Source organism: Sinocyclocheilus anshuiensis, unplaced genomic scaffold (assembly GCF_001515605.1).
Source record: "Sinocyclocheilus anshuiensis isolate Anshui unplaced genomic scaffold, SAMN03320099.WGS_v1.1 scaffold546, whole genome shotgun sequence".
NCBI classification, from domain to species: domain Eukaryota; kingdom Metazoa; phylum Chordata; class Actinopteri; order Cypriniformes; family Cyprinidae; genus Sinocyclocheilus; species Sinocyclocheilus anshuiensis.
This window is the reverse complement of record NW_015542451.1, coordinates 1,241,043-1,251,766: the sequence shown is the minus strand read 5'-3', so window position 1 is coordinate 1,251,766 and position 10,724 is coordinate 1,241,043. Positions and strand designations below refer to the sequence as shown.

The 10,724-nt window shown below is 40.4% G+C and overlaps 1 protein-coding gene across 1 annotated transcript; it reads left to right on the top strand.

Moving 5' to 3' along the window:
• Nucleotides 1-2,414: 2,414 nt before the first annotated feature.
• LOC107693655 (uncharacterized) lies at nt 2,415-9,789 on the top strand. Its single transcript, XM_016493112.1, has 2 exons — nt 2,415-2,530; nt 3,601-9,789. Exon 2 carries the CDS (start codon nt 3,704-3,706, stop codon nt 9,542-9,544), a length of 5,841 nt encoding a protein of 1,946 aa, XP_016348598.1. The 5' UTR covers nt 2,415-2,530; nt 3,601-3,703; the 3' UTR covers nt 9,545-9,789.
• The last annotated feature ends 935 nt before the right edge of the window (nt 9,790-10,724 follow it).

Here is a 10,724-nt window from a genome sequence, read left to right as displayed (position 1 = left end):
TTTTTTTTTTTTTTAATCTTTTTTCCATACCTATATTTATATATAATTTTCTTGTGTTTGTATTCTTTAATAATTGCACTGTCCATGGAGCGGACCCATTTCACATTTCACTGCTGGTCATATATTCTCTATATAACCATGTACAGTATGTGACCAATAAAAATCTTGAATCTTGAATCTTGAAGCCATATGACGGGATTAAGTAAGGAACAGAGTAAAATTTAAGTCCATCACTTAGAATCTTGCTAAATGCTGTGGTCTCCATTCACTTCCATTATATGTAAAAGAGAAGCTTGGACATTCTGGTTTAATATCTTCTTTTGAGTTCTACGGAAGAAAGACATCCAAAGACATGCAGGTAAATAAATGCTGTTAGATTTTTAATTTTTGGGTGAACTATTTCTTTAAGAATTACATAACGTGGCAAAGGTTTTTGCATTTATATCCATTCTCCCCCTTGAATCCAGCATGGCAGTCAATACACAACAGTAACCTGAGCGCCTCAGCGTTGTCAGCAGGGCATTCTGTGGGCAGCGGGTGCATGTTGAGGCCAGCGCATCAGACATGCTAGTATTTATTGGCAGGCATGATGCTCAAGCATTCTCCAGTGCAATAAATGATAGCCGGCCCGGCTGCTTTAATGCTGGCCCATGTGTGGACATCCATCACCTCAAATAGATCACACTCCTCTCCGCTGCCACCCCGGATGGCCCCTGAGAGTCAAAGGGTCCAGCTGTCCTATTATAGCCTTGCCTGCTTGCTCCGGAATAAGAGGTTTAGTGGACATGAGAGCTTTTGGAAACGGTGAGACTGGGTTGCTAAGGATAGAGACTCGTCTGCCCTCTCCTTGTGACCTTCCTCCCCTCGAGGAGCAGATAAAAGGGAAACACACTCCAGTTGCATACAGTGGTATGACTGCTGACACAGAGTCTGATCCATATTTTTAGGGAGGGACTCTCCCCATACGACAACATGAATCATGTACAGGAATAACATACAGTTTGTGGACATAACATAAGTGACTGTATGCATGCGTCTGAGCTGATGATTTTCACTCATTTTTTTTGATATATTGAGTTTGTTGAGTCTGTCTCCTCCTCATTCTAAAAAAGGTTTCCTCAATTGACTTAAAAACAACAATGCTTACATATCATAGCACATAGTTATTTTTGGTTGGACATACAACGACATACCATACAAATTAACAAATAAAATCTTTAAATCTTTAAAATCTTATAATCTATTATAAGCACAAGCTGCAGTTATGTCATCTGCCACTTTAAATATTCAGTTGATTCTGATTGGCTGTCAGTCTTTTGATCATACACCAGCTGGAAAAAGTCATACTGAAAGTGATTCCAACAGTATTGTTCCTCTGTGTTGTTATGGTTATAGTTGTGTTGTGGACATCTCAGAGAATTAGAATGATTATTAAAACTTTATAGATGTAGTTATTGTCCTTGGTGTGAACAGTCTTTTACTGTCAAAACTTAAGAGATATTGCTTTGAAAAGCACTATCAGTATAAACAGAAACAGGTGTTGCTTTGACATGTGACAGATAAGCTGAGATATGAAAGGTGTGCCAGAAAGAAAGGCAGGCTATTACTGTATGAAATACAAATAGAGCCACTTAAATAACTCTCTATCATACTGTGTAGGTGTGAAGAACATAGCCAAATAAATACAAATACATAATGAAGCATTAAGACAGCTAGGTCCATTTTAGGATAAAAATGCTTAAAAAAAAAAAAAACTTCAGGTTTGAATCTAGTCATGCTTTCTCTAATCAGGAACTTCCAATTTCTATTTTGTCAATTAAGACAATTGTTTAAAAGCCTAAGCATGTATGTTTTCCTCTTTAAGTCTGAGCGGCTGGAAGCAGAAGTACTAGAAAGACACAAGCAGGATCTGCTTAACAACTGTGGGCAGTCTGTCCTGGTAATCAGACTCCATCAGCCACTCATTCTACACTTTGAGTTTGGTGACACTGCTGTGGGGTGATGCAAGGTGCTATATTTGCCTCCCCTGTTTGTGAGACAAATGACTCCTACTCACCCCAGCCACCGTACAACAACAACATCCCATGTGTCCAGCGCTGCCGTGCTAATGTGAAATGTAGTTTCTGTAGGATCGGAGAGGTATAGACAGCTATGGCACTCAAGCTGCCGGTACCAAAATAGCAGATGACCATTTCCATTTCATCTGTTGCCCACTCGACACCAAAGAGTCGCTCAGATATTTGCGCTCGCTAACTCCTTCCTGTGTTACAGCTCTGGCCTTGCCGGCAGCTATTTCGGTGGGGTGTGTTCGGTTCCTTCTCCTTCAGTCTTTTCAAGTGCTTACTTGAACATGGATTTCTACCATGAGCTTCAGGTTGTGTTCAACAAGGAGCATGTTATTGTATGGAGTAACAGAAAATCTGACTTCTGTGAAAATTACCTGTAAGGATTCATAGGCATCAAAAGTTTTTTTTTTCAATTTTTGACTAATGGATGTTGCCAAGGATGAACTACAGAACCTCAAAAAAAGGTAATGAATTAACTTTGACAGGCTGTTAATCTGTTACTGTCAAATTAATGTGGTTCAACACATTCCTAACAAAAGCTCTTTTTGAAATTGTCTTAGTGTAAATTATATTTTTCTTTTAATAATAAAAAGCTAAGATCTGTTCTCTTTCACATTTTCATAATTTTATGATGAACAGCCTGTTATTTTGAAGAACTTTCCTTGAGGTTAGTCAGGGCTTTATCACTGAACTGTAGATCTTCGTTTCACTTAAATGAAATAACAGATGTGGGGAAATTACCCCGACTGCAAGTTGATACGGAATTATGGGTGGTGGAAAAATGTTGTGCTGTCCAATGTTGTGCCGTCTTGGCCATTTAGTGCATGCCTTTAAACGCTCACAAATATATCTTGAGATTTGTCCATGGTTAGCATTTGAGCTCTCTGAGTTACACAAAAATGTCTAAAAATGCCATATTGTAGTCTGAAACCTGCACTTTTAAGGCACATTCCCATTCCATGAGAGATATAAGCTGTAATGAGTGCTGGTTAATGGATTCAGGTCAGAGGATAAATATGGGTTAATGAGTTATTCTCGGATCAACCACACAGTGCAGCAACTGCAATGAAACAACTGAATGATGACTAATTTGTGTTCTCTGTAGTGCAAATATTGCTGACAAAAATGTTGTATAGCTTCTTTGAGACAGTTCAATAAGTTGACATTTTAAGCTTAGAAGTATTCAGTTTTAAAAAGCAGATTTGTTGAACAGGACACACTTAAAACATCTGAATAGCTTGAAAATCCATTTGTTTTACCATAAAATTTAGGGTTATGCAGGTGGCCTGTGTATGTGAAAGGGCAGAGAGACATCTGCCTTCTTCTAAAAATAGTTGGTGTTTGGCATGGTGTAGCTTTCTTTACTGTACATAGTCACAGGCTGGATTACCAGCCACCTCTGAGGTCAAAACAATAAACGTGTTTTATGTTTTACATATTATAAAAGTTTTATTTTATAAAAGTTAATAGTTTTAAAATACAATTTTTTGACTGTCATTGGGTAGCACTGATACATTTTCTGTCAATTTTGCAGGGAAATCACAGTGTAATCTCCAATATGTGGTGTTGACAATCTGGTTGTGTCAAACCAGGTCAATTCTGCGTCAGACTGAAGGAACTGGGCATACGCATTCATCATGAGCAAGCAAGAGAAGTGCCACAGGACAAGCATGCAGCACCTCCGCTATCTCGATAGATTTATGGATGAAATAGACCGTGAGGTCATGAGCCTGACAGATCGAGCTTTCAAGAGTCTGTGCATTGGAGATGAAGCAGTCTACAATGACTCCGAGTTTTCCCCCTCTCCAGTCAGCTGCCACAAGCCAGTGGTGGAGGATGTCTCAAAAAAGACTCAGGAGAGCTCATTTTCTGCAGCCAAAAAACTTAATTCTTACCCCCTTAATGGCGAGAATGGTCCGTTGAGCAGATCAAATAAATCATCCAAAGACTTGTCGCTTTTTGCAGTGTTTGCAGCCAAAAAGATTGGTGAGCGCACCAAGATGACAAATGGTGATTCATGGGACAAGTCTGCTCTACTCAGCATCCAGAGAGAGCTCTCAGAGTTTTCTTCAGATTATCACAGTTTAACAGTGGAACATCTTTCCCAAGCCAAGAATCATCTCAAATCAGATGAAAAAGGGTCTGCCAGGAAATCAAGCAAGGATGCGTTGATTCCATCTGGAAAATCCTCTAAAAGTAAACAAAGCAAAAACAACAAACTGAGAAAACTGAATTGCATTAACTTTTTCCTCCACAGCGAACTCAGCCCATTTTTGTCATGGAGGGAATTTAATAAGTTCTCTATCAGGCAGGAGCACATTTCGAAGATTATGTTAAGCAATAGACCAACTGAGTGGTATGATTCACCTCTTTACAAAGAATTAACTGCAGCACATGGACACTATAAATTAAGTGTTCCCCCGTCAGTGGAAAAAGAAGCTGAAAAGTGTCCTAAACAAAGTGAGACTCATCTGCTTAAACCACAATTTGCACAAAATTCAGCACCCCCCAAACCAGAGAAAGAGTCCGAGCACATCCAGCACAATATTCCTACAAAGGCTCCTCCACCTTCTGCTGAACAGAGATGTAATTCAGAAAGGGCCGGAGCTTGCGTTCCCTGGCGAAAAAGCCGCAGTAGAGCAAAAAGTGTTGCACCTGTGGGGCATTCTGTTAATTCACCGGCCTGTGAAAGGACAAACGCTGGAGAAGGGAGTGCACAGGCATTTAAAAAAGAAGAGGACCAAACCTCTGCTAGTTCAACTCCTTTCAGTATTTCACAGCTGTTGACACCAGTGATACCCTCCAGACATGGGACAGGAACCTCAGAGATACTGCAAACTGTGCTCTCACCCACTGCCCTGGAGGTCCCACCACTCCCTGAGAGAGAACTGCATCCCTCGCCTGAGATTAAGAGAGAGGGGTACAAATCCATAGCATCAAGCTTGCTGTTCAATCTCAAGGACAACAGAAAACGGGTTAAGACCATGTATAGTCCACCTAAGTTTAAAGGTTTGGATGGGACAAATCAAAGTAAAGAGTCTCCCCAGCCTGAAGTGTCAAAAGATGCGCTTGAGATACCAGAGATTTCAGGATCTAAATCAATTTCACCTGCTCGTCACAAAGCCATCATCTCCCCAATGAGTCCCTTGTTGGAAACTGGAGACACTCAAACTGGTTCTCCTGCAAATGGTGGAATGCCAGATGACTATTTGGCACTGAGTTTGCTTCAATCTGGAAAATTAAAATCAATCAGGAGCCCTGCAACTAAAAAGGCAGCATACCCATCATTACGACTTTACCGAAAAGCTAGTCCTGAAGAGATCAGAGCAAATGCTCATACTGTGATTGACACCAGCTCTCAGGTTTTCACAGAAAAAGCCAGCAAAGATCATGACACAAAGCATAATTATCCAAGTAAATTGTTTAAAGGTGTAGACTTGCAAAACAAAAATTATCCTTTAGAGTCAATGCTAAATGCCAAAAAGCCCACTTTAGGTTTAAATAGTGAAAGGACTCTTGAAAACAAATCTGCAAAAGGCCCAAGTGTAAGTTTAACAAAACCAGAAGAACAAGCCATTAGTGATGGTACAAATCTAATTAAGGATAGGCTGAAAACTGGAGGAACAGTCAGTGCACAGAAAAGCCCTGTTAAAGAAAAAGAACCCAACATAAAGGAAACAGGAACAAAGCATGTCTTTTCTGCACGACAGAACAACTACATTAAAAGTCAGAGATTTGTAGGTACAGATGATGATAATGATCATGATGATGATAGTTCCAATGTAGAAAAAGGGCTGATGCCTATAAAGGATAAAAATGATAATGACAAGTGGTCCAGGCATTCCAAAAATTCAAAAACAAAAGAGATAAGGCAAGAGGAGCATAAAGCAGGAATCCATAAAAATAAAGTACTAGTTCAAACAACAGTGGATGGGCCAGTATTGAAAGAAAATGTTCATGTAAATGGACAGGCTACCACGGCTAAAGAACAGAGCAGTATTACGTCAAAGAATGGTTTGGAAACTCAAAGAGAGCAAAAAGTAAAAGACGAAACTTTCTCAATGAAAAGAAACACTTCTGCAAAGAAAGCACTATTTGCATCAATGGAAATGGTGCCAAATAAGACAACTGCACCCTTAAAGATAGAGAATGTTGTCATAGATAAGTACGACTTGGCCAAAATGGCTTTAGATGAAGTAATTGCTGAACGAGAGCAAAGAAAGTTGAAAAATAAGACTCTCTCAAATGCAGGTGGTTCACTCATTGATAGAAAAAGAGCTGGTTGTGAAAAACCTCAAGATGGTCTTGAGTTACCCACCAGTGGAGAGGATCAACTACCTAGTACGTTTATGCCGAATGAAAGGGGGACAAATACAAAAGATGGCAGAGGTCAGAATACTCTATCTGCATTTAAAACAAATTGGCAGACTGTGCAAATGAAGTCAGAAGACATGGCCAAACATAGCGAAAGTCATGTGCCTGAGGTAAAATTAGCTAGGCCCTGCAAGCAGGAAGCATCTAATGGGCAGTGCCAGCATGCAGAACCTATAAAATATAATAAGAGAGACAGATTGTGCCTAGACCATCAAGAAAGCAACCAAAATATTTATTTATCAAAAAATTATATCAGCAAGGGTGATAAAATATGCCAAAAGTTGATGAATAAAAATATAAGTCATGCAAAAAAATGCACAAAAAGGGGTGATAACTTGGAAAATAGAGATATTCGCAGTGTGGGACAGTATGAGAAAGAGTTGAATGTTGACCATAAGGGTAGTTCCTATAAACCTGAGATACCCCCAAGAAGAGGGAGAAGTAATTCTCAGAGTAATGACAGAGTAGGTGAAAAGACTGAAGGTAATTTAGACTTTAAAAGAGAAGGTGACACTACAGTCAAAACTGAGGAAATGGAGAGTAGGGAACTTAGCAAAGTTCAGTCAAGTCAATCAAAGAATCGAGGCCCAGTGAGAGGAAATGTATCGGCTCTGAAAGATAAATATGACAAGGAAAGTAAGGTGAACCGCAGGGATGTTCAGGAAGGTCTGCCTGTTGAAGGTGCATGTTCTGAAAAGTCTATGGAAGAGGGACCCAACGAAAAGGCTCCAAAAGACAAAATGAAACATACATTTATTCCACCAAAACTCACAGTCAGTGATGATGAAACTGGGACTTATTCCATTATCTACACGGAAATGGATTCTGGGAGTGAAATAATGTCTAACAGCTCTTCAAAAGAATCAGAAAGAGGTGAGGAACATTATAGTTCACAGAGGAAACACAGTGTCACCCAAGACTTCCAAAAGGCTATACATGCTCTCACAAACAACAGAAATGAAGAAATGCAAGACAAGGTAAAAACGAATAAGAAGGAAGTGGATGAGGTAAGTCTGAAGTCTGAGTTGGGAGACAAGCAGAACAAATCCAAAAGTCCAAAAGTCTATGTGAAAAACTTCTTAAGTGGACTTCTTGGACTTTCAAGCTCAGAAAGGGTAAAAACTGTAGATGAACATGAGGAGGAACTCTCTGAAACATTGTCCTCGGAGTCTTTCAAACCTGATAAAGTCAGAAAGGACAGTATCACAGTATATGATATCCTTGGACAGTCTGTGTCCTCATTAAATGGCAAACAAACACATCACAGCAGTCGCTCATCAAACTCAAGTGAACTCTCTCTATTACATGAACCTGAAGAGGGGGTACAACCAGGAGAGTTGTTAAGGAAAGCAGAAGTCTGCAACGTGTCAGAAAAAGTAGATGAAAAGTTGAAGGAGAATTTCCAGAAAACATCAATAGACTCCTACTCTTTAAGCAACCATGAAAGTGAGTCAGATATCTCTGACAGGGTAGTTTCTCCACCGAGTGATGTGGACAAAAGGGGATGGGTGCACAGCTTGATTGAGTCAGCTAGAAACTTAACACAAATGTCACACGGTCATACTTCCTCCAAGGATCAACAAGAAAACTGCTTGAATGGATCTGAGAAAGATAAGCAAGATCTGGACCTCCTCAAGGATCATTCTCAAGTTAAGATGCCTGCTATATCAGTCCAGAGCCCCCAACCAAAACAACCAGCGATGCAGTTCTTGTCCATTCCGGCAACTCACCTGGTCACAGTCAAGGATGGAAAGCTGTCAGCTGGAAGTGCATCTGTGTCTGAGGAGGAGGAGCGACGCTCTGCTGTGAGCACTTTACCTGAGGGAATGGACGGCTATGAAACAAGCAGAGAGGATATGATGGAGGAGAATGCCTCTAGTACTGCCCCAACAGAGGATGCGGAGGGATCCAAGGCAACCTTCGAGAGATCAGCTTCAGCTTGCAGTGGAAGTGACAGTCAGGGTCAGAACAAGCCGCCTGTTGTACCTCCAAAAACCGAAAAGGCTCTACGCCGAGCCATGAAGCTCACCACACGGAGGATACAAAAAGATGAAGCTAAAAGCAAATCTGAGCGTAAAGGCAGGAGCAGTGACAAAAGTGTCAGTCACAAGGCTGAAAGGAGGCACCACAGCACTGACAAAGTACACGACAGATCAGAACACAGGTCTCTCAGCAGTAAAAAAAGTGAACATCTTGATGACACATTTGAGCCCAAAACTCTAAGAAGCGAGAAGCATGCTGGACGCCATAATGGTCACAAGAGCCAAAGCATAGAAGAGAATGATCCTAGTAAAAAAATCCCTCATGCAACCAAAGGCAAAGACAGACAAACCAGTCAAACTGGTGACCCAAAGAGCCATTGCCGTGAGAAACAACTAGAAGGCACATCACACCACGGGGATCATTTGGAGAATGGCAATATAAGTAATGACAGTGACCGACAGGGCCGAAGCAATGAGAAATTCTTTGCCAAGAAAGTGGAACATAGGACTCAAAGTCTGGATAGAGTTTTAAGGGATAAACACAAAAACATGTTGAGTAGCACTGGGAAAACTGGTGGTGAAATTAATTCTGAGTTTTCAATAGAAGGATCACAATACTCTACACCAAAGGCCTTACCTTTGCGCCACAACAGCATTGAACATACTTATGCACCAGCCACTAATCTAGTAACACAGTCCTTCCCAATCACCCAGAGGAAAATTTTACAGGACCCTGACTCTGGACAATACTTTCTGGTGGATATGCCAGTACAGGTCAAAACAAAAACTTTCTTTGACCCGGAAACAAAAAGTTATGTGCAACTGCCAGTACAGTCTCCTGAGGCTGTTGTGCGACAAGCTCCACCACTGGAGGTTATGAACACACCACCGCTTATGTTGTATCACGGCTTTGTTCCAGTGCCTGTACCATCACAGAAATCTGTTGTCAGGACTGCAGGATCTATGATTCCTCCTGATGTCCTGGAAGACTTTGCGCCTAGCAGGAAACAGATGCAGGAGGACTTTTATAAAACGCAAAATGAAGAGGTCAGTCCTTACACTGAGCCTGTATATATAACACAGGAACATACGCCTGAGGAGGAAATTGATAGTGTAAGATGACAACATCTAGACCAGTGCATGGACTGAATGTGACTGAAATCAGGGATTTGTGTTGTTTGTAGATTAAAAGAGTTTTCACTGTTTCCAACTTGCAGTTTGGTGTGACATGGGAAAATATTTCTAGTATGTATGCTGTTCTTTGTTTATAGTGCTTATTTCTTATTAAAACAAGGCAATACCCTAGTTCTCTTACCGTTAAAGAGCAGGTCATATGGTATTTTAAAGTGTCCTAATATTGTGTTGGAGTCCCGTACAACAGGTTTAAATGCATCTAATGTCAGAAAACATTGTAATTTTCTCAGAATATACATTTAATATTAGAGTCATTTGCCAATGATTTCGAAACGATTCGTTCCAAGCAAGTTCGGAGCAAACCCCTCCCTTCCATAAGCCTACTCTGCTCTGATTGGTCAGCTGGCCAAGCCTGTTGTTATTGGCACAGAGAGGAGTCCTTGAGCAAGTTAGCGAGTGCTACCATTGACAAAGCACCTTTGCATAAAACAATAATATAGTGCTCCAATCCGTTCTTATAATAATGACATGAAATACAAAAACACTTAGGCAAGCGAATCGTGCCCACAGATAAAGTTTAGCTGCTAAACTGAACACTTAAAACAATAATGGTGGATACCTTAGCCGAGTGCTAACGTGACTAACTGATGAAACGATACAGTTTGTAAACCAAAATATGTCTACTGTAATGTTTGAAGAACGACAGACAAAAGACGCTCTGTCTTAACTTTTAATCAGAACGCAGAACAGCTGTATCACAGGCGCACCAGCCTAACTAACTCGCTCGTCTCTCCCGCATTAACCCTATAACTGGTGTAGCAAAATAAACAGCAATTTCACAATGATTATAAAGTCTGTGCGCTACACTACATTCTTTATTATTAAACGAAGTAATTAGAACAACGTCAGTCTACATTAATCGACACATTCTTAGGAAATAGTGGGTTCACAGCGAATTATCAGAACTACTTCAGTAATATCGTGATTTACCTGGAAACCTAAAGCTGCACTAGGTATACATCACATATTAGCACAAAAACTTGATATTTTGAGCACTCAATTGAAAATGTAAACATAACGTATCAATCGTACTTACAGGTTGTGGTTCGAAGACGCTTGTTAGTCCAAATAAAGAAGATTAGAAGCCAACGAAGATAACAAGCCAAGA